The following is a 22,841-nucleotide window of genomic DNA, read 5'->3' on the forward strand; positions in this document are numbered from 1 at the left end:
ATTCTATTTAAATATACAACATTGAAAATTAGTATATTTATTATAAGCTCCTTTTTATTTGAGAAATATTTTTTGTTATTATGAAATGTGCTTTTTTTATTTTAAAATTAAATTAAATATCATAATAATTTTATTGTAGAATATAAATTTTATTCATCAAAATTACATATTATATAAAATGTTAACTCAATTACTAATTTATTTTTTTAATATTTATCTCATCGACTTACTTTATATTAAATTTAAAAAACAATATAATTTTCTATTTTTTTCACTTTACATTAAAAATAAATATTATATTCTTATTTTAGAATACAATAATAAATATCAATACCTACGGTAGAATTTACGTTATTTAGATTATTTATATTATTGAGCCTTATATTTTCAGATGAAATTTAATAATAAATTTTAGTCTCGGAATTCTGGAACATTCGCAGGAGTTTGCACCACTCGGCTCTCGCCGCTTCGGTTGTCTAAAGAATCTTCCCTCATTCCAGATAAAAACCCTAGGGACCAAATCCCATTAAACGATTCTATCCTTCTCTTTTCGTCTTACCATTTCGCATCGAAAGGTTGCGAGTGATCGATCCTGGGAACAAGAAGAAGGAGGCAATGGCGGAGCGTCAGCAACTGAGGCTGGACATCGAGGAGCTGAAGCATCTCGAAAGCATTGCTAAGAGGCCCCGTGTCGTCTCCTTCCTCTCCTCTGAGATCCGTAATCTCGACGCCGAGGTTCCTCTTTCTCTAGATACATCTATACTCGATATCATCATTGTGATATTCCATTTCTCTCTGTCGGAACTCTCGTCGAACAGTTGCAAGTCAAACTCATTATGGACCAATTCTTTAACTATCGCATTAATGTAATATTTGACGATTTTATGTTTATTGATAGTTACCGAGGGTAACTGCTGCAGCACAAGCAGCGCAGGCTACAAATTCTACTGAGAAGGCAGCTGCGACAGCGACTGCTTTGAATTATGTCACACTAGGATCTTTTAGCTGGGATCAAGACAACGATAAGATCAGGGTATGCGCTGTGTTCTCTTGTTAATGCTACACTATAATTCCAAAGATTTTATTTAGTAAGATTAATGGTTTATGTTTTGATCTGTAAATGCTAACTTCGTGATTGTTAGGTGCTTTTAGTTAATTAGGCAATGCAAATAAAATTGTGAAGTTTGTTCACGGCATGCTAATGGTAAAAGATATAATTTTAGTCGTGCAATATACTGCTAAAAATATAAGATAATGTTTGTATTCATAATTTAATTCATAGTAGATTATCTCATTCTACGTTCACTTTTATGCTTCAGATCTATATTTTCCTTGAAGGTGTAGAGCAAGAGAAGGTGGAGACTACTTTTAAGCCCATGTCAGTGGATGTAAAGTTTAAAAATGTCAAAGGGAAGAATTACCGCTCTGCCATACCAAAACTAAACAAAGAAATAGTTCCTGAGAAGTGCAAGTTACTAGTTAAGCCTACAAGGGTTGTTATAACATTATTCAAAGCTTCAAAGGGTAATTGGTTGGATCTACACTTCAAGGAAGACAAGGTACACCAGTAATGTTGTTACTTTTCTTTTTCATTTTTTTTTCTTTTCATTAAAACTAGACAAATCACAATTATCACATGCTCTTCAAAGTTGCTAACTTTTCCATATCAATATTTGTGTTTATGATGCACAGAAAGGATTACGTGTTGCTATGGCTTATGAGGCATGCACTTGCATTCCTGATATTTTGTTTTGCTGATCTTTTCTTTTTTTTCATTTTTATTTTTGGTTAAGGCTTATGAGGGGAATCACTTTGGGCCACTATTAGTAGATAAAATGATTTCTCACTTTTGGGGTGGTTCATGAATCATGAGTGGTGGCATTTATTGATGCTTTCGAGCATAGGTAGTGATTCTAGTGAACATACAAGTTAATGTGTATCTTATTTTACCTTCACTCATGAAAAGCATGATGAGAAACATGTCTCATAATTACAATGTATAGGGCAAATTTGCATTTAATGGCTATATTTGTTAGCTTTACTGTGCTTGTTATTACCATAAAATCAGCATAAATGCTAAATGGACCTCAAAGGACCGATGAAACAAATTAGTCAACAAAAAACCACACCTTTGATAAGGACCTTGCATTTCAATAGCATTCTATTCCTCCAACCTTTTCCTCAAAAAGCCCTAAAAATGTTATTGTGTTCTTCTACCCTGAGTTTATATGAGAAAATGAAAAGAACAAGGGAGATGAATAGTTTGTTCCAGCTTGGCATACTTTGGGTCACTAGAAACAAGATATGCACTGTCTAGGATATTAGAACTATTAAAATTGTTCTTTGCCATCTCACACTGTGAGCCACGAAGATCGACAGTAGCATTACAGGTGGTCAGTCCATTGGGCATCAATGATTTTCTTTCGTTTAAATAGATTATGTTCCTCTCTTTTTTTTCTAAGTTTCCTCTCTCACATCTCCAATATCTCTGTCCCTTCATTGTTTGCTGATGCTTATGCAACTGCCTTTCAACATATCAGTTATAGATTGGAACAATCTGAAGAATTCATCTTTGTAGACCTGTTTGTTTAGGAGAGGAGGGAGGATTAAATAGATTATTTGACTGGAGCCTTTCTATTTGTCTACAACCACATTAATATATCTTTTTATGAACCACACTATGTGCTCCCTGTTCCATGATTCGATGTTTACCTTATAATATCAATTACTTGATGAGTCATACTCCCTATTTATCTACAGCTGAAGCCAAGTATGGACAAAGATAAGGACCCAATGGCAGGGATCATGAATTTGATGAAGGTATTCTTTCTTACCCTTTTCTCTTGTTCAAGTCTTCCTCATGTCACGATGGATTGACAAGGCTTTTTTTCTTTTATCTTTTGCAGAACATGTACGACGAAGGTGACAATGATATGAAACGGACAATTGCAAAAGCTTGGACTGATGCAAGATCGGGGAAGGCTGCCGGTCCGTTGAAAGGTTACCCTTAAATATCTCCAACATACATCAAGCAGGAGAAAATTTCTATCTACAATGTTTTTGCGTAGCATAATTCTCAATGTATATATTTTGGGTGCTCTAGAACAAATGTTGTATAGTATAACTGATGTTCCTTCAAAAGATGTAGACAACTTATCAGTTTGTGATGACCTGAGGTTTATTGCGAGGTCAAGGAGCTGTCTCAAATTGTTCATCTCTGCTACACTGTGACTATTTTGAAGTTGGATTTACATGAGACTTGGAGAACTTGTTATGTTTTAGACCCTTTATTGCATTTCTTTAACCCTAGCGGTGCTGAAAACCCTTTATCCCTACTGTAGGGAAAGGGAGGGATACTTCTTCACTTAGGTTTTAAGTTTTCTCTGAGCGGTGGAGCTCATTTCCAAAGAGGAGGAGGGTGTCTTCTTCTCCTTCCCTCTGTTGACATGTCGTTGGAGGTGATATTTTTGCCCATTTGAGCTTAGTCTCGTTTGTCTTTTGTATATTATCTTCCGTAGCATCTGTGGTGGTTTTAACGGTCGTAGAACTACCGAATAGGATCTCTAAACTAAAAGCTCGTCTGATGTAATGGGCTCTATCGAGGTCTTAGTGGTTGGTTTAACAGTCCACTTCCCCTCTTCTATAGAATAGCTGGGAACTTTTGGAACCACAGATGGACTCGCCAATCACTAATTTCCCAGACCCACAAGCATGGAAGGATGTGGAGATCATAACTAGACAAGGATGGTCGTTTAACATCAAGGCGGAAGAAACATCCACGGCCAATTCCAATCACTATGCTGATCTTTTCTTCCAATTTGCCGCGGGATAAGAAAAAAAATTTGAATTTGAATTAGAATAAAATAAAGATTTATTTCAGAATTAAAATATATATTCTTATTCTCGTGGGGTAATTAGTTGCGAAAAAAGAGAGGAGATAAATGTTGGAATACAAAATGTGGGATGATAATATTTTATTGTGAAGTTGGAATAAGAGATCAAAATATTCAAATTGACTTTGCTAACTTTTTCTCTAGTTGATGTGAATAGATATTTGTATTTTTTTTTAGAAAGATAGAAAATATTTTTAAAATTAAATATAAATTGTAATTTTTGTCGACAATTATATTATCTTATTACCGTTACTTTTTACCGTTCTTCATTAAAAGGTAATTGATTTAATTTATCATAATTTACATGATATAAATAACATCACAAATAGACATATTATATCAAATTATTTTTTATTATAAACATTCTAATATGTTACCAAGTATATTATAGTCATATTATATTGGTCAAGTTGAATCCAAACTATAATATATCACTATAAATAATATATAAATAAGTGGCGATAAATTTATCATTTACATTTTCTAAAAATTAAATGACATATCCTAAAAAAATTATCCCAACCTAGAATTAAAATATTCATAATAAAAGGGTGTCCTATTTTTCTAATTCAAAACATTATCTCTTGTTTCACATAAACTATTTCATTATCAAACGACCCATTTAATTGATAAAAAATTAAAAAAAATATATTGTTAGTTTTTTAAAAGTCTCTCCCTCGTAGTGTTTTGATTAAAAAAAAGTGAAATTGAAAGTGAGTTATCCATTTCTTTCTTATTTTAGCAACATTTTACATTATTTTATATATTTAACATATCAGTACTAATAGCAATAATCACTTATTTTTATCTAACATTTTTTATTATTAAACGTTAATAAATCATAATTACTAGCCACGAGCTGCCACCAAAAACTTCCACTACTTTTTTTTTTCTTTTTTCCACCTTTCATCGTCCCAACACACCCATGATCAGTTTGAGACACAAGGAAGCTTCCTTTCCCACAACGCATTGGGCGGCTAAAAAGTTCAAAAGCTTCTCATTAATTGGCCTCTTGGAATTAGAAGTAGGTAGGAATCTCTTTCTTCCTCCCTTCTTTTCCTTCCAAGTCCTAGTCAGTGATTTGGAGTTGTTGGGTATCTGAAGTGGGAGAAAGCATGTATTCCTCCTAAAGAGAATAAAAGGGGAACACATATTTATTCTATATAGAGGAATGTGCTTGCTTTACTCCTTTCAATTCCTCTTCTTCTTCTTCTTCCGTCGTTGTTCATTTCCATTCTTTGTGCTTTCCAATTCAACGGCGCCGAAGTAACACCATGAAAGCCTCTTTAAATATTGCTAACACTTTTGACTACTACTATAATTTAGAATTCTAGCCGACGCTTTATGGCCCCCGAAGCTATTCCTTAATTTAAAAGTACGCAGACAAAAAGTTCGCCATTCGATCCTACGTTTCTGCACGTGAAGTTTATATAATTTTTTTTTTTTTAAAGGAATAATTTTTACGATATTTTTAAGGATTCTTATGGCTTAAACTCACTTTAGTTATCTGGTGATTAAAGGAGAGGGGGAGAGAGAGAGAGAGCATAGTCTTTGCTAGTACAAGAACTCTTTATTGAAAATTAAAGGAAAAATAAAAAGAATATATAGCTAGGCTCTATATTCGATGCTATTTCTCTGTTTTTTTTATTAGTTCTTCCGGACATACGTTAATTAAATCTTCGAGAGGAGTACTTGCATTGCATTGCATTGCATTGCATTGGCATGGCCCTACACAGCATTGAATCAATGTGGCAGGAAAAGCTCCCAAAGGTTGGAGACGTGGCCAACGGTCTGAGAGTTCTGATCGTAGTGTTTATGATGTATTCGAAGTTTGGTACAATTTTGTTTTAATGTTCAACTTTGACCAAGTAGCAACTCAGCAACACCATTCCAAACTTTTATTAGCTGAAGTGTATTTTAAATTTTTGATCTTTAGCGAAGCTAATACTATTCTCTGTACCTTGGACAGATGTCAGCGTTTCTGAACAATAGGTTTTTTTTTTTTTGCCTGTACTACGAGAGCATTCATAGCACTTTTCTCCAAGCATTTATATTCTGGTCATTTGAGTTGCTCCATGCCTACCAAAGGACCACTCTTTTTAAACACAGAGAAGTCTTTGAGATAGAGGGGATGGAGTAATTACTTTGCGTCAATTCCATCTCTTGTTACCATTTGAAAAGCCAAACCAAACGTACCTTGTTTTACTTTGGACTATAATAATTATCAATAAACCATTACACTTTATATATGTACATAGAATGGGCTTTGCCATGGGAGGGAAGAGACAAAAGATTACAAAAAGGAAGGAGGAGGACAGAGAACCTCTTTTGTTACTATAATTGGTGATCCACAACCATGGTCAGCTGCTCCATGGTCAAACCCAACATCCCAAATAGTAAGAAAGCAAACCCCAACCCAACCCAATGTGCACCCATCCATCCATCCATCCATCCATCCATCAGGATCAGGATCAGGATCAATCAAATGGTAGTGCAAGTAGTCGTACTCACTGATGCTTCTCAAACTGCCCAAGCCTGTTGTCACCCAGCCTTGATTTATAGGCTGCCCTCTTGTACTCTTCCCATGTGAACTCCCTGTACAAGCTCTGCTCCCCCTCTCCCATCAACTGTGGCAATGGTGCAATCCTCTCTGTTAATGGTGGCCCTCCAAAATAGATAAGCGAAACCCTGGATTTGAAACCGTTGGCCAGCACCCTATGCCTCACACTCCTGAACCTCCCATTTGTTAGAACCTACAACGCACGGCCCATGAGAAAAATTTAATCAATCCTATCATATCCTATGTGATATATGTATAGGTATATATATATATATATATATATAGAGAGAGAGAGAGAGAGAGAGAGAGAGAGAGAGAGAGAGAGAGACATTATTATTAGTACGTTAACTAACAGCTTAACTTATTTACTATACTCTTTACTTATGTATGTGGGTGTGCCCCCCCCTCCCCATCCGTTGGCAACCATAGGACGACATGCAACTTTAGAAGATATGAACAATTGGCACAACATCTAGAGCACTGTTTTTGTGCTGACTACGATTGGACATGGTCTATTTTTGACCACAAGAAAACAAGTTGAGGAAATAAGAACGAGGATGCCATATTTTTATTGTAGTTTTTACCTGCAAGGAATCGCCGACGTTGATGAAGAAGGATTGGTGGTCTGATGGAACGGAGGCCCACCTCCCATCTTTCAAAGCAATCTGGAGGCCTGCGGCGCTGTTTGATCTCAGGACGGAGATGATCTGTGGGTCTGTGTGCTCGCCAAACCCTGTCAAGCTACGATTGAAACCCTGGAGCAGAGGGCTAGGTGGGTAGTGATTGAGCCTAAAGACTTGATCACTCTCGTCGTCCATCAGCAGTTTGCTGAAAAGATCTCTAGATGTTATTTGTAGCCCTTCTGCCATCACCTCTAACACCTCAATTGCCAACTTCCGCACTGCACTTATGTAATCATTCAAAGCAGAGCTGCAACCAATTCCACCAACCCAAATAAGAGAAAGTTTGTCTCTCTTTTTTTTTTCTCTTAAAAAAAGAAGAAGGTTACATTACATATATATATATATATATATATATATATATATATATATATATATATATATAGTTTCAGATTTCTTACCGAAATAAACGAGCAGAGGGCTCACTCAGAAAATCAACAGATGTTTGACATAAAGAGTCGGAGTTGATGGCGAGGAGGAGGTACTCCAACCAACCAACATCGCCATTAGGCCCAATCTTCTTGTTCCCATACCCAAATGGATTGGGAGGCCCAGACTTGTCCTTCTCCACCTGAGGCAGGGAGAAGAATTTGACAGCCTCGGACTCTAATCTCTCCATGAGCTCCGTGGGGATGCCATGGTTGACGACTTTAAAGAAGCCGAACTCTTCGCACGCCTCGACGAGGGCGTCCGGCGAGCCGGGGTCTTGGAGGTCGATGACAGGGATGGTGGAGAAGTAGGGAGTGGGCTTGGGGGAGGTCACGAGGGCTATTTGGTCAATTGCGGGATTGGCTAAGACCACCATGGCTTGAAGGAGAGGAGAAGAACCAAGGGAAGATGAGAGAGAAAGAGAGAGGGGAGGAAGAAGAGGGTGGTGAGGGAATTGCATGTGAAAGAAGAGGTCTCATGAGGTGTTATATAAACAGAGGAAAGGCAGAGCAGAGGGTATCCGTCTAAAAGGAGCCTGGGGGTAAGAAGGTTGCATGGGGACACACATCATAGACGAGGACATAGAGCTGGTGGTGAATTAATTATCCTACAACTTTCTTCTTCTTTTTTCCCACTTAATATATATACATATGTTTTTCTTTTAAATCTAAAGTTTTTAAAAATAATTAATGATTTTATCATAGTAGTATAGCTAGTGAATGAGGAAGACAATCTCCTCTGTTAAGAGATCCATCGTGCAAATTTCTCCTGGTCAAAATCTAGGGTTGGGTCGAGTCTTCATAAGACCCTTAAGGTAAAATATAGTCATTTAACAAGAAATATTAACTCTCTATCCGTCTATTATTAGGTCAAACATAGAGTTAAAAACTTACGTAGCAGAGACACTAGGTTGGACCAAATGTCCCAATCAAGACAAAGTTTCAATTTCCAACCAGTGGATTATTAGAAAAACAAAAGCATGTATGTAACAATGAGGAGATGAGTAATTCAGCGGCATGATTAATAAAATGCAGTTAATTTGTTAAAAATTTCTACAATCTTTCTTTCTTTCTTTTTATCTTTTGAGAGAGGGGGAGGGGGTTAGATGTGAGTACTGTGGCCCCATGAAGAAGTTGGTGGATGATGCAATAAAGACAACACTTTGAGATATCCAATGCACAGACTCTTACTGTACATACATGCAACTAATCCACTGCTATCAATTCAGGAGGACCAACCTATCGATCGGACCTCTCCCACGTACCTGTCAGTACCACAACTTAGGATCCGGCCTCTGCATACCTTAATTTCGAACATTATCCACTATTTGACAAAAGCTTTTAAATGAACTACTATTCCCACTCCCACCCCTTGGGCCTTTGCCTTCTTCACATAATCCCACAAAGATTTGCTTGGAAAACTATAAATAGCGCGAGTTATTGGCCAAACTCTGCAACTCTTCTTATCCTGTGTGTTTTGATTGCACGTTTACATAGTTACTTATCCAGATAAGGAATAATTATGTCCAACTTAAATTAATTAATCACATTTGACTCATAAAAGTAATAGAAATAATAATATAAGGTTAATTTAAAAGTGCTTAATAATAATAAAAAAAAATTTTGATACTGATGTATCTGAATTTATTACTATCCTTCCACTCTCAGGTGGAATATTATATCTCATCTTTTAGGAGATAGAGTATACGAAATAACTAATTCAATCTTATTTTTATATTTTTAAAATATTTTTTAGAAAGACAGTTAATAGTATAATACTCTTTTAACTTAAAATTAAGAGAAAAAAGAAAGAAAGGAAGGAGTATATCTATATCTATATCTATATCTATGTCTATATCTAAGTATAGATACATTTCATCATCATGCTAGTGTGGGCTGGAGCCGATAATTGAAAGCGTGAAGGAGAATGACGCAAATGGCCTCGACTGGATAACCACTATAGGAGCGTGATAGTAATGAGCAATGGCATCTCTGGGTTATTACTGCACCTCTCTGGGGTCCATTTCGTTATGCATGACTTCCTTGGAACTCTTTGGGATTGCGATGCGTTTATTATTATTGCAGCTCTCCTTTTCGGAGAATTTTAGACGCAATCGTGCGTCGCCATCCTGCGTGGACTTCTGTAGCACCTTTCCCCTTCACACACAAACACACACACACACACCCAACCACTTAACCCACCCTATCCGAGATGGACACGTCCGCCTGGTTGACCACTTGGCACTTTCGTTATCCCTTGGAGATCGACTGGATTATTAGCTGTATCAGAGAAGAGAAAGAGAAGGATTAATAAAGCTCTCAACTAGCTTAAATTATAAACTTTAATTTTAATTAATTTTTTCCCCTTAATTGGAGCTAATTTGGAGATCGAGCCTTAGATAAATCCATCGAAAATAAGCAATTTCAAGTCTAAATTAATTAAAATCTAACTCAAACTTGAAATAAGGTTTTATTAATATATTAATAATATGAGTATCTAGATCTTGGTCTAAATATTCATATAAAATATTAGATTTTTATTTTTGAATCTTATCGAGTCAGGTCATCATCGAGCTCGACTTGAAATTAATTTCGAGCTTATTATGCTAGCCAAACTTGAATTGATAACCCTACTTGTGAGCCCTTTGCTCATCTCTCGTGCTCCTCTTCTTTCTTCTCTTTCTTTTTAAACCCCTTTTTTCTTTTTTTTTTCCCTCATTCCTCTCCCCTTTCCCCCACCGTGTCGTCACACTATTTGTCAACTCCCTTCTTCTTATCGTCACAGATTTCGTGATTGTCGATCTTGTCCTCTTCCACCTCCCAGAATCCCACCTCTTTGACCGACCCTATCCAACTCCCCACATTCATCAACACTGTTACCTTCTCAGCATCGTGGCATTCTTCCTCTCATTGCTCATCGTTATTTACAACTCTAATCGTGTCACGCTTTTTCTCTTTGCCTGTCATTCCTCATTATTTACAACTGACCAAATCAATGATAATTGAGCTTGCCCACAGTGGCTACCTTTCGATGTTAATCCTTTCATCCTTGTTGCGACTCCTTCAGCTTTGCCAATGGTGGAGGTGGAGTTGAGTTGGTAGGGATACAAATATCTATGAGATGGTAGTGTTGGGTCTGCAGTAAGGATTGATGCTAGGTCTAAGTTTTTTTTACCCATTTCTTTCCCTTTTTTATTTTCCTAATATCACTTTTTGGCAATAACCCTTTCATGCTTATGTTTTGCTTCAATCTCTACGCTCGGCAGCAAGTCTATTCTCGTATTTCTTCTATACTGCTAATAGCATATTATACATAATAATATGAGAACTTATTTTGCTTGTCATATATTTGATAATTTATTTTATTATTTAATCTGTGTTCAACTAAGTAGGAAGCTTATGCATCGTCATATTTCTCCTCCTTTTTGTTTTATCAAATTATAATCATCATAAATATATATATTAGAATTTCTAGAAGGCTTTCATCACTTTGCAAATTGTGTTGAATTCTGCACAAAAGAATAAAACAATCTTCATTGACATCGATCACCACATGTCGCTATACGGCGAACATTTGACTTTTAAGAAATACCACAAAGTCTTAGCAATCCCAAGGAAAGTTTGATTTGTCTAAAACATTCTATTCTCCAGCCTAAGTCAATGGTTGCTAATTGCTATTCTCTTCTTTTATGATAGAGTATCAAGAACTTTGATTCCATTGCCTATTTTATTCTGGGTATCAAGAACCATGCATATTAGCTGTCCATCACCCAACTTAATTAATTGATGCTCGTTAAATTAGCAGCCCCTATTTCGTTGTCAATCACCCAAATTTGTATCAAAGAAATAGACCACCTGCAATCTATTCCATCACATTCTTGACTTATATTTATTATAAACACCCACAATTTACAACCGCGGCTCAAATATTTCCTGGGTCTCGCCCATATATTCAGATACTATACAATGATTGGAAATTTATATGATATCATCACTTGCATCAACTACCACCAATCACAAAATCCGACCTAACTTGCATGCAATATTATGCTAATTATCTATCTATCTATATATATATATATATATATATATATATATATATAGGTCAAATCAAGAACGACTAGACTAGCCAGCTTTCTCTCATTTGACCACCAAATGCATTCACATTGACTTCTAATGTCCATGCCCCAATCATGAGCAAAGGAGGAATGGAAAAAAAAAAAAAAAAAAAAATCTAAGGAACAAAAGATACCCTTCCCATAGTTAGAAGGTCTTAGGCCAATAAGATAACCCTTGAAAAGAGGGAAGATAAATAAAAATGTCTAAAAACCCTAGCGGTGCAAGTTTGCTAGGGCCGATGCACGGCTTTTTATATCTGCAACCTAAAATATCATTCATATCTATTCCCCGTTCAATAGCTGTGTAGCCTTTGAAATAGCTATACATTACTATATCAATAATGCATCCTTTGGTTTGTGCATAAAGTTTTATAAGGATAATTTTATGCATACATTTTAAATATAAATTATATACATTTATAACTTTAGTTATATTTTATTATTTGATTATAAAACGTACTAATTATCTTGAATAAATTATATAAAATTTATATTAATTGTACTAAAAATCTTACTTAGAAAATGTACATAATTTTATCACACCCTCTACCTATGATTAAATTTTTTGCATAAATTATTATGTGACTTATCTTATATGAAATTTAAGTAAAATATAAATAAATAAGTGTTTGATTATAAAATACATCTTTAAAAAAATAATCATAATTTAAATAAATATTTGTTATACATAAACCACCAAACGCCAGCTTAAATTTGCCCACTTCTATATCTAACCATCTAGACCGCCACTATGAAGCTTTTTATCTATATCTTCTTCTTGTGATCTTATCCACCGGCAAATACGAGTTGCCGATCTAATTGAAAACCTGGCATTTAATAGCTACGAAAAGAGCATGCTGTTGTCTAGAAGATCCAACTCATCGTCACTAGGGCATGATATGGCCTGGGTCCTGGGTCAAGAGGATATAATGGAGCAATAATTGACAGATCTGGAGAGTTCATGCGTGGATAGGGGTTTGTCAAAGTCCGTATGATGGCATAATCTTTAAAGAGATTTGAGATTTGATGGAGTGTGGTCTAATCTCAACTACTACCTAAGTTGGGCCGGGCTAACCCAAGTTGGGCCCTTCTTTTTTTACTCATAAATTGGATGGAATCTTGCCGCTTGAAAGTAATCGGCCCAATGGCCGAGTTTCTTCTATCCAATTCCTGGGCCTCAGAAATTTTGAATCATATTTCTTTGCCTTAAATATTAAAAAAAGGTTTATTCATAATATGGGCTTTATTTATTTGTAATATATTATAGATCTTGATTGAGTTTGCTTTCAATGTTATTGGGCAATTTTTGCGGTATTTTTATTTCATATAGGTTACTAGTCTTTGCCTTCCTCATTCCCGTCTAGTATTCTCCATATCTCACAAGAGATTGAGGGAAGAAACTAATCGAATACACAGAGATGGGTCCATTTGCAACTAAATGAACAATAAATATGTCTATTATATCAACCAAATGTCTCCCTTATATAGAGTAAAGGGAGATTAACATATGCAAATCCATACATCATATCTCTAGCAGCAAGACACACACACACACACACACACGAACACGCACAAGAAGAGAGTTCCCGGCCCACAGATAGTAGTCCTCTTAAAATGACATCTCTCACCCATCTGCCATGAGAAATGGGTCTCAATGAGCAAAGAGAGCAACGAGTGAAGCAAGAGAAGTCAGCAAGAGAGCACAAGTGCCGGGAACCGCGGCGAACGCGCCGCTCTCCATCGAGGGCGCCGGAGCCGGAGCCAAGTCCTCCTGTGCGTTAGCAACAACCAAGGCAAGGAGCATTGCGAGCAGAAGTGCAAGCTTCATCAAGGCTTCCATTCTCAGTAAGTAGCTAAAGAGAAGATAGATAAGAAAAGGGGGGAAAAGTTGGAAAGCAAAGAGATAAGTAGAGCTATTAGCTTCCTTTCTCCTCCTCTCCTCTTCAATTGGGCTTTGGTGGTCTCCGGTACTTCCTATGGCTGAAAGGGGTGATTTGGGTGAGCTATTTATAGGCTCAGATTCGAGGGGACAAGAAAAACATAGCCGTTGGGAAAGGTGGACCTCCGGAAACGTTCGAATTCCGGCAGTCGCGCGTGGGTGGGGACCGCTTTGTGTGAACTAGCCGTTAAAGGTGTACACGTGGCGTCAGGCAAATGGGTGGGTCAGGTACGGCAGAACTAACCGTTGGAGGGAGTAGGTTTTTGCTTGCCGGAGAGGGGAAGTCAAGGTTAGGATGTCGGATTCGGATCCAATTCAGATCGGGTTCGATATTTTATAAATCATGTCGATCCGTATTCGGTTCCGGGTAAAGTTTTATATATACCACGAGTTTCCTTGGTTGCATTACTAATTAGAGGAGATGAATCGTGCAGACGTTCTTATATATGCAAATCACTTTCAAATCAAAGCAAACCAACGACAAACATCTCCTACAGGGACTTGCTTCGCATACTAAAACCACTACTACCAAAACAGAGATAAAACAATTCTAAGCTAAGAGTGAAGCTACTACTGCGAGGACCAGACCAAGAAAAAGAGCTCCTCTCGCCTTCAAACCAGTGGAACCAGACAACCCCCAGACGTTCACCTCATCCACCACCGGCCCGCATAGCGAGCTTCGGTCGTCGCTCCTCGTATTGTAGTAGATGCTGTAGAAGGCAATGCGCGACCTTTCGGCCCGTGCCATGAAAGTAAGGTTTGCGGCTTGGCGCGTCGCATTGCCCGTCGGGGAGTAATGGAAGTTTTGGGTTTGGTCTCCTGCAAAGGCCGTGATGGCCATAGGTGGTTGACACGAATCCCCTGCGGAACCTAAGGTGAAGGTGAGGCTGTACTGCTTCTGCGGAATTGTCTCTACCATCTGGGAGATGATGCCTTCCTTGCCTGAGAGAAGCTCGATCGCGCGCTTCCCCTGGGGGACGGTGTAGTGGTCGGAGTCGATGTAACGGACGGCGCGGTTTGACTCGATGATCCATCCGGGGAGGGAGGAGGTCTCCTCGTTGAGGTTGGTTGGGAGGAGGACACCGAGGGTGGCGTTGGGGAACATCCATGGGCCTTCCTCAAAGTCACCATTGATGGCCACATTATCTGTATCAAGGCAATGCATAATATAGTTATCCTTTAGACATTATATATCGAGCTTTTCAAGAATTCCGCCAGACCTTTAGACCTATCAGGGGTGAAGAGCTTCTTGACAGCGATGTTGTCAATTACAGGGCCGCAGGTAGGATCATCCTCCATGCCGGGGTTCTTGAACGCCAACCGGCCCTCCTCCTCTGCCGCCTGGAATGCCCACGAGTATGCATCCCACCCCTCGACGCTGTACAGCGTCTGGAGGTCCACTGTCTGCGACGCGCTCCCCACTGACAGGTTTAGTGACTCGAGCTGCGCACAAGTCCGTGCAGCGCTGAACGTTACCGAGTACTCCGACCCCTTCTCCAGCTCGACCACCTGTGCAATCTCTGCATCGTTGCCCAGCCGTACAGCATGCTCCCCTTTACATGGAATATTCACAAACACTTTGTTGAACTGGAAGAAGAAGCACAGGCTTGTTGCGCATGAATGCATGGAGTTGAACTGAGTTAGCTAGTCACCTTGTGGCACGATGAGGATCATGCCGCCTTGCTTTTGGCCCGAGGAGATGAGCTCCACTGTTCCATTGATGGTCCAACCTGGGAGTGACTTGTTTCCGTCACCAAAGGCGACGGCACTTGCGAATCCGCCGGCCGGAGCCGTCTCGAAGTCGCCATTGTTGAGCAAGCCTACAGAGAGTTCTCATGGCTTAGCGTTACTCTATGCAACTATATGATCATAAGATTTAAGGATCGGAGACGTCAAAGGAGAACACCATCACGGTAACAGAATCATTGTGGGTGGTGAATGGCCAACAGACGCACTAACTCCTTTGTATTCCAAATCATGGTGGACCCACTCACTTGTCAAAGCACAAAAATGTGGATAGCGTTCAAGGCAATAAACGAAATAGAACAAGAGGATCACGATGGATGCAATTTACTATAAGAATATGGATAGTGTTTGGAAGTGGGAACGCGAGCCAATAAACTAAATAGAATATGAGGATCACTATGGTTGCAATTTACTATTTTAACTTTTGATCATGTGGGCGTGTAATTTACTCCTACAAGATTATTCTGGCACCGGCAAAGCCATCAATATTCTCTGACCCATTACATCGAACAAGTGTTCCGCTTGGTAGTTTCCTCTCGTCCCAGCGTTCATTGGAATTTTCGATACAATGGAGAATATATTGAGGATGGTGCGGCAAAGCTCCGAATTTCTCTAAGCCTAGGTGCCATGCTATAGCAATAAGTAAGTACAAGCAAGTCACGTTCAAGGCAACGCGAAAATTAAGAAGAGCGAATGACAAGACAGCTGTGCAATGAGATAAACGCAATAATAAGTACTTATTACCAAATTAGCTATTCACTGGTAGCCAACTCATAATCCATGATCAATCAAAAATAAATAAATTAAGCCATCTAAAGCTGAAATGTGGACCATAAACTTAAGCTTAGTGATCATCTCTTAATATGTCGCAATAAAAGAAATTCCTTCTAGTATTGGGATAATCTACTTCCTTTTTTCTTTTCCTTCCTTCTCTTGAGTAATAATTATCCATTGTTAGTTATCTCTTAACCTATCAAGCTTCCATTTTCCCACTCCAAAACCTCCACCTCCAAAATCACAAGCCCTATTAAGGAGATCAGCCATTCTCCTCAACAAGACCCACATAAAACAACACTGAATGCTGTGAACAAAAAGAGAGAAGTAAGAGGGGGTAATGGATCGTACCATCTTCTACTGCGGCCGAGACGAACTGGGAGAGAAGTAGCAGCGAGATGAAGCAGAGGGTGCTCCGAGTTGAAGACTCGCCCATCTCTGGAACGCTGACTCTCTCTCTCTCTCTCTCTCTCTCTCTCTCTCTCTCTCTCTCTCTCTCCCTCTCAAGGACACAGTAGCTAGGAAAGAAGACCCACTCACCTCTCACTGTCTCACACTGGGAGGGGAGCTGCCCACACCCTTTTATCAGCTGATTCCCTTTTTTTCTTTTGGCGTTGTGTTGGCCATTCACTGTATTTTATGATTAAAATTAACCGACGACGATATTACGATGGTTTTTGCAACCCCAGACCAAAAAGCTGGTGACCCAAATCTGCAACTGAGCCACATAGTTTTCTATAACAGTTTCTTTGTACTAAAACTGCAATCGCAAAGTCTGATATCCTTGAAGTGCAAAGCAAGACAGGACATTGTAACAAATCTATTTTAGTCTTTTATTTAGTATATGTTCCGGACGACACAAGTCATTAAATTTAAGTCAAGTGTTTTAAATTGATAGATCCATCCGTCTTTCGGCTGGTGACTGGTGACTGGTGAGGGGTCCACACGTAATAATCCCATTGCCGCATAAAAGCAGCGGTGGTGGGCCATTTCTCCTTTATAATATAGCATTAATGTAGGCGATCTTTTAGACAAAAAAAACTTTGCTAGGAATTTGGTGTGGAATGCACGCCTTCCAAGATGATAAGCATTGAGGTGAATATATGGAAGGTATGTGGGAAAGCAAATCAGGTTGTTATATACTTGGGTTTAATTTGGTTGCAAAATAACTATAAATCTATTCCAGTATAAGGAGTCTATAGTAGATTAGTATTCAAATAACAGTTTATTTCAATACTAGTTTATTAATACTATTCTGTTATCCTCTTATCCTTATTTGCTCTCTCTCTCTCTCCCCTCTCTTTCTTCTCTCTTCTCTATCCATGTTTATTTTTTTTTTCTAAAATATCTCATAAATTTGTTATTTATTATTTTTTATATCATATCAAATATAATTCTTATACTTTGCAGTTATTTATAAATCAAACATTATAATAGTTTAAACTGATATAAGTTTTTCTATGCAAGTTTTAAAATAAAGATAGCTAAACTAGTTTAAAAGGTAACCATTTCTAAAACTATTTTATATAAGCATATTTTGAGCTTGTTGTGATGTTTTCTGATGTTGAAAGAATTGATTTAATTATTCAGCCTATTTTTTTTTGTCACGAAGAGTTAATTCTTTGTCTAGCATATGATTATAATAAAATATTATGATTATAATAAAATATTATCAAAAAGAACTAATCACTCTATCTAATTTATAATTAATAAAATTTTATAAAAAAAACATCTTTGTCTAGCCAGTGGTCTAACAAATAAAAGGAGGAGAAAAATTAGGGCAAAAATTTGACTAATTGCTAGTAGCTGTGTGCCTGTTTCAATGCCGGTTGGTTTTGGGCCTAACAATCCCCTAAGCCCAAGGCTACCCCATACTAGTAATAGCAAGTCAGCTCTACTCTGGCTCACCGCTATATAAGAGAAGCTCTCGGAGTGATTGTACCGAGTGTGGGGAGGAGGAGGCGGCGGCTGTTCGGCACTGCAATGGAAAAGGGTTCTACCGAGCCCGACACCTCCTCCGACTCCACCGGAATCCATGGCTTCCGAGAGGAGGTTTCCTCATCCTCTGTCGATTTATCTCCGACGGCTGAGATCGCTCCTCCTGCTGCTGCTGCTGCTGCCGAATACGAAGAGAAAGAGCCATCTCTTGTCGATCCATTACTGCAATATGAGGTATTTGCCGATGCCCCACAAGAGCAAGATGTAACCTTAAATGGTGCCGCTCTTCTCTCTGATGAGCTCCGGGAGCAGATCGTGCGACAGGTGATTTATTCAATTCTTTCTTCTTGTTTTTGGACCATGATTGGTTTTTCTGGATGCCTTTAGTATATGGAGTAGTGGAATGCAGATAAAATAATGAACTTTTAACATTCGGGAATGCGGAGCGTGAATAAACTCGAAGAACACAAGTTCGTCAAATATTATAATTGGGTTACAAATATTTTTGGCATTGCAAAATTCGATCTTTTTTTTTGGTAGTATGTATTTATAGCTGAGAAGTGGAATTTGTAGGCATGACAAAATTCTATCTTTCTGTAGAATGTATGCTTCGATGAGAAGTAGAATGGGACGGCATGAAAAAAATCGTTTCTTTTTGGTAGTGTTATGAATTATGATTCAATGATAGTAGAATGGGGAGTGGGATAGTACTGGTTTATTTGATAGTGGGTTGGAACCTTGCTAAGATGTAGCTCTGACATCAGAAATGGAATGACTGTAATTAACGTGAACTCTATGAATGATAACTGACATTTACATTTCTACAATTTGTTTTATATGCTTCTTTGTTTATATTATCACAATCAGAAGACTACAATTTTGCAGGTCGAGTACTACTTTAGTGATGAAAATCTTCCTACAGATCAATTTTTGTTGAAATTTGTGAAGAAGGGCAAGGAAGGGTTTGGTAAGTTTACATCTTTTGTAATTCAGGTTCACATTGTTTTACTGTTGCAATTGTAGTTTGAAGGGGCATCTATTACAAGATTGATGCAGATTTATTGATATGCCAAGTAATTGTCGGGTCCTAACCAAAAAGAAAAAAAACATAAAAAGGACTTCTTTCAACTTTTTTGAGATTATATTTTATTCTTCATGATGCACATAATAGGGACATAGGGAAAAATTAGGTACTTTTTCTCCTCTGTTCTTGATCATATCCGAATTCCCTTGCTGCTGTTTTTCATTTTTTTTTCTTCAATAGGACGTAGTTTGATTCTTTACTCATCTAACACTACCCTCATACTGTTATATATCTGTAACTGGACATAACTGTGTAGCTGATTGAGTTGATTGATTTGCACATGAGTGGTGGGGGGTGCACATAGTTGTAATCCATCAGTCGAAGAATGGAGATGAAAATGACGAAGCATAACAGGTACTTATGACGGGCCCTTGACTTAGATCCTCCTGGTGCAGCTTTTCCACAGTTGTGCTGAGCATCTAGTTTAGATCCGTATGACTACTCAAGAAATTGTATCTGATTCACTCTATTCTGATGACTGGTGAGTAATATGAAGATTAGAGTTAGTTATGAAAGCCTTGTTAAGCAAGAGTTTGTCTAGATGAAATAAGTCTCTGAGCAATGTTTGTGCTTTTCTCGACATTCTATATATAATTCTTCACTGCTCCCAAGTCATTTAATGTTTTAAAACCTCCCAAGTCTGAAATTAGTCATAATCAATCTCTCTTGGCTTCCTGTACTTAATTCATTGCAGAATTAAAGAGCAAGACTTTTCAGGTTTTTTGTTGATTAACTTTAGAATAAAGCTTAATAATCTTTACTAGTCACCCAGGACACCTCCATCTTCAATTATACACCCAGAATGTCCACTTATTGCAACGATTAGGGTACAAAAGTAAATGTGGCATAACTGAATACCAACCATTGTCATGTGAATTGCAAATTCTACTGTCTAGATGGGGCATAGTGATGTAAAAAATGGTATAAAGATGAGGAGAAACTTTCAAAGTGACATAATGATGTGAAATTGCAAATTGACAATATTTTTATTGCAGTCCCTATCGCACTTGTTGCATCATTTAGAAGAATGAAAAAGCTAGTTCAGGACCTCTCTTTGATTGAAGCTGCACTCAGGACATCATCACAGCTTGTAGGTTTCTCCTATTAAGCTTTCAGATTTTCCTTTTCCTAGTGTATATCAATCTGGAAAACTCACACTTCAACTCATCAAGTAGCCATGCATTATTAATGGCTAATTTAATACCACCTCTTATGAGGATTGCACTCGGGATGTTTTGCAAGTTAATATATATTTATTTAATAGATAGTTATCTCATACATATTTTCTCATCTTTACAGGTTGTTAGTTTGGATGGGAAAAAAGTGAAGAGATTACATCCATTACCAGTTACTGATTCTAAAAGCAGGAAGGTTTGTTCCTTGGATTCTACTTTAAATTGCATTACAATTTTGCTGCAGCTAGTCGATATTCATATTCTTTTAACCTCTGAGCTAACTTGTGTCAGTTACGGACTGTTATAGTGGAGAATCTACTGGAGAATTGCTCAACAGAAAATATTCAAAAAATATTTGGCAAAATTGGCAAGTAAGTATTCCATTACTCTTAATACTCCAATTGCCAACAAGCTAGTTATATCTCTAACTCATTTTACCATCTTGGATTTCAGTATTTTATATATAACCATTCATGATCCACATACGGTAGACGGAGCAGCGACTAAGAGGTTGGAAAGTAAGTTCAGTAATAAGGTATGTTCCCGCTAAGCCACTTCATCTTGTTTCTAAAACTCAGGTGAACCTGTGTACTTCTTGTGGAGCTTCTTTATTACCTTCAGCCACTTCATAGTTTCAGCAATACTTGTTTAAATTGATGATATTATTTTATTTTGCATCAAATATTAGTTAGGAAATTTTCTCACAACTTGCAAAAGCAAAAACTTTTAGTTTTTTTTTTTTTAAATTTTGATCTGTGAGAGTGTCTGCCTCTTTTGTCATCTATTATATCAAACTAGCTTCTTTGTTCTTAGAGTTCCATAAAATTCTCTTATTTGTCCTTGTTCTGATTTGCAGGTACATGCCCTTGTTGAGTATCAATCACCGGAGGCAGCTGAGACAGCAGTGAGTGTTTCATGTGCCTTCTGGACTCCTGTAGATTTTTAAACTTCATGAGATAAACATGCCTAATCGTCATTTTGCAACCGTCTCAGGTAGCCACCCTAAATGACAAAAAGAATTGGAGAAGTGGTATGCATGTTGAGCTATTGTCTAAGCGAATGGTAATTTGCATCTAATGCTGTTGCTTAGAGTTGTTGTCTTGTTTTGCAACTAAACTTTAAAATTATTAGGAAAAACATGGGCTGTTCCAAAAAGGAGACAAAGAGACCATCTTTAAGAAGAAGAATGATAATCAAGGAGGCAGGGTTGCTCTAGACAGGGAGAAGATAAAATCTGGAAGCCACCAAGATGAGACGGTATGACTTTCTTCTTTAGAAATATGCTGATTTTAGAACTTACTGAATGTTACAATTATTTGTCTGTCCGTTTCAGCTGTTGCTGCTGTAAGCTATTGTAAGTTCATGTGACATCCAATGTTTGTGAATGTGAAAGAAAAATTTTCTGGACTAGGAGGATGATCTTTCATCTCGACTATGATCCAGAAATTGTTGGTTGAAATTTATACTGAACTTTTTTGCAAATGCTGAAGATGATATACTTCTTCTTTATTGATAAATTGAAAAAAAAATTCTTCTTCTTGAATGTGTTGCCATCTGTTTGTGCTAAAATTTTGCTCTCAATAGTTTAGTTTATATCTTGGTCAACATTCTGTTTTCAAGCATAATGTCTTCAATCAGTTGTATGGGCACAAATTGCTATTGTTCTCCCTGATAGTTCACATTCTACATATTTTGATTTCTTTTGTCTAGGAAGATGAGCAAACGGCTAATGCTAAAGGAGGGCGCAGAAATCGGCATAAAAATAGAGGTAAGGTTGCATTCAGAAAAATGCAAGTTACATAGCTCTACAATATCTTATGTTACTGTCAATCAATATCTCTATAATTGATGGCAATATGCCGCTCTATGGGTAATTAAATCCAGGCTCAAGTAGGAAAACTATAGATTGACTGCATTATAGTAGTAGTTTCTCTATGATGCTGCTGCTGTCATTTTCTGAAACATCTTCCCTTAACTGTCTATCATTTTATTTTCTGATACATTATCCGATGTATTTGTCTCTACAACTCAGGCCACGGATATGTTCCTGCCGGTTCTACTAGTGAGTTCACAATCAAGCCCATTCCAGGACCAAGGATGCCGGATGGAACAAGGGGTTTTGCAGTTGGACGTGGTAAATCTATTAATTCTGAGGACAAAACCAGTAACCAAGATGCATAGATGCACTCATTGAGTCGTATTCTTGCTCATGCTTGGATTTGCAAAAGATATGGAATGTAATCATATAATAACTTCTTACTGCTATGTTATCGAGTTTCATATTAATGAATTTATCTATATGCACAACTAACTGCAGGTAGTTTGGACTGTAGACCTGTGTATCTGTGTTTCCCTTTCTTCTCCTCTCTAAGCGAATAATTTCTTTTACTTGTGTTCTTATAAAACTTTGTTAGTAAATTGTGACGAGAGTGATGCCATTTTAGCTTCCAATCCTAAGGTTTGTGAAAAGTTTCCTCCTCTATTGCAGGCAACCATCGATCTTATA

At 37.6% G+C, this 22,841-nt stretch overlaps 4 protein-coding genes across 4 annotated transcripts; 2 read left to right on the top strand and 2 right to left on the bottom strand.

Moving 5' to 3' along the window:
- The first annotated feature begins 413 nt into the window (after positions 1 to 413).
- LOC140788491 (uncharacterized) lies at positions 414 to 3,281 on the top strand. The gene is made up of 5 exons (XM_073137752.1): positions 414 to 735; positions 899 to 1,033; positions 1,320 to 1,559; positions 2,761 to 2,820; positions 2,907 to 3,281. The coding sequence occupies exons 1-5, from the start codon at positions 616 to 618 to the stop codon at positions 3,009 to 3,011; spliced, it is 660 nt and encodes a 219-aa protein (XP_072993853.1). The 5' UTR covers positions 414 to 615; the 3' UTR covers positions 3,012 to 3,281.
- A 2,805-nt stretch (positions 3,282 to 6,086) lies between these two features.
- Positions 6,087 to 8,152, bottom strand: LOC140789026 (gibberellin 2-beta-dioxygenase 3-like). The gene is made up of 3 exons (XM_073138603.1): positions 7,535 to 8,152; positions 7,038 to 7,383; positions 6,087 to 6,646 (listed from the first exon to the last, which is right to left on the bottom strand). Exons 1-3 carry the CDS (start codon positions 8,020 to 8,022, stop codon positions 6,401 to 6,403), a joined length of 1,080 nt encoding a protein of 359 aa, XP_072994704.1. The 5' UTR covers positions 8,023 to 8,152; the 3' UTR covers positions 6,087 to 6,400.
- A 5,878-nt stretch (positions 8,153 to 14,030) lies between these two features.
- Positions 14,031 to 16,954, bottom strand: LOC140789329 (protein BIIDXI-like). The gene is made up of 4 exons (XM_073138993.1): positions 16,490 to 16,954; positions 15,271 to 15,438; positions 14,839 to 15,171; positions 14,031 to 14,764 (listed from the first exon to the last, which is right to left on the bottom strand). Exons 1-4 carry the CDS (start codon positions 16,572 to 16,574, stop codon positions 14,169 to 14,171), a joined length of 1,182 nt encoding a protein of 393 aa, XP_072995094.1. The 5' UTR covers positions 16,575 to 16,954; the 3' UTR covers positions 14,031 to 14,168.
- A 1,008-nt stretch (positions 16,955 to 17,962) lies between these two features.
- On the top strand, positions 17,963 to 22,667 carry LOC140789535 (la-related protein 6A). The gene is made up of 11 exons (XM_073139264.1): positions 17,963 to 18,400; positions 18,962 to 19,043; positions 20,156 to 20,250; positions 20,460 to 20,531; positions 20,627 to 20,706; positions 20,789 to 20,870; positions 21,192 to 21,239; positions 21,329 to 21,397; positions 21,467 to 21,592; positions 22,046 to 22,103; positions 22,368 to 22,667. Exons 1-11 carry the CDS (start codon positions 18,122 to 18,124, stop codon positions 22,514 to 22,516), a joined length of 1,140 nt encoding a protein of 379 aa, XP_072995365.1. The 5' UTR covers positions 17,963 to 18,121; the 3' UTR covers positions 22,517 to 22,667.
- The last annotated feature ends 174 nt before the right edge of the window (positions 22,668 to 22,841 follow it).

This window comes from Typha latifolia, chromosome 5 (genome assembly GCF_019914945.1).
Source record: "Typha latifolia isolate L0001 chromosome 5, TyphaL0001v2, whole genome shotgun sequence".
Classification (NCBI taxonomy): Eukaryota; Viridiplantae; Streptophyta; class Magnoliopsida; order Poales; family Typhaceae; genus Typha; species Typha latifolia.

Excerpts from the sequence above, each read along its gene's own strand:
- LOC140788491 (XM_073137752.1), top strand. The coding sequence starts at position 616 with ATGGCGGAGCGTCAGCAACTGAGGCTGGACATCGAGGAGCTGAAGCAT. Across the intron at positions 1,034-1,319 it reads AAGACAACGATAAGATCAGG|ATCTATATTTTCCTTGAAGG; the intron begins GTATGCGCTGTG and ends TTTATGCTTCAG. Across the intron at positions 1,560-2,760 it reads TACACTTCAAGGAAGACAAG|CTGAAGCCAAGTATGGACAA; the intron begins GTACACCAGTAA and ends ATTTATCTACAG.
- LOC140789026 (XM_073138603.1), bottom strand. The coding sequence starts at position 8,022 with ATGCAATTCCCTCACCACCCTCTTCTTCCTCCCCTCTCTCTTTCTCTC. Across the intron at positions 7,384-7,534 it reads CCCTCTGCTCGTTTATTTCG|CTCTGCTTTGAATGATTACA; the intron begins GTAAGAAATCTG and ends AATTGGTTGCAG. Across the intron at positions 6,647-7,037 it reads ACGTCGGCGATTCCTTGCAG|GTTCTAACAAATGGGAGGTT; the intron begins GTAAAAACTACA and ends CGTGCGTTGTAG.
- LOC140789329 (XM_073138993.1), bottom strand. The coding sequence starts at position 16,574 with ATGGGCGAGTCTTCAACTCGGAGCACCCTCTGCTTCATCTCGCTGCTA. Across the intron at positions 15,439-16,489 it reads CTCGGCCGCAGTAGAAGATG|GCTTGCTCAACAATGGCGAC; the intron begins GTACGATCCATT and ends AACTCTCTGTAG. Across the intron at positions 14,765-14,838 it reads CACCCCTGATAGGTCTAAAG|ATAATGTGGCCATCAATGGT; the intron begins GTCTGGCGGAAT and ends GCCTTGATACAG.
- LOC140789535 (XM_073139264.1), top strand. The coding sequence starts at position 18,122 with ATGGAAAAGGGTTCTACCGAGCCCGACACCTCCTCCGACTCCACCGGA. Across the intron at positions 18,401-18,961 it reads GGGAGCAGATCGTGCGACAG|GTCGAGTACTACTTTAGTGA; the intron begins GTGATTTATTCA and ends ACAATTTTGCAG. Across the intron at positions 22,104-22,367 it reads AAATCGGCATAAAAATAGAG|GCCACGGATATGTTCCTGCC; the intron begins GTAAGGTTGCAT and ends TCTACAACTCAG.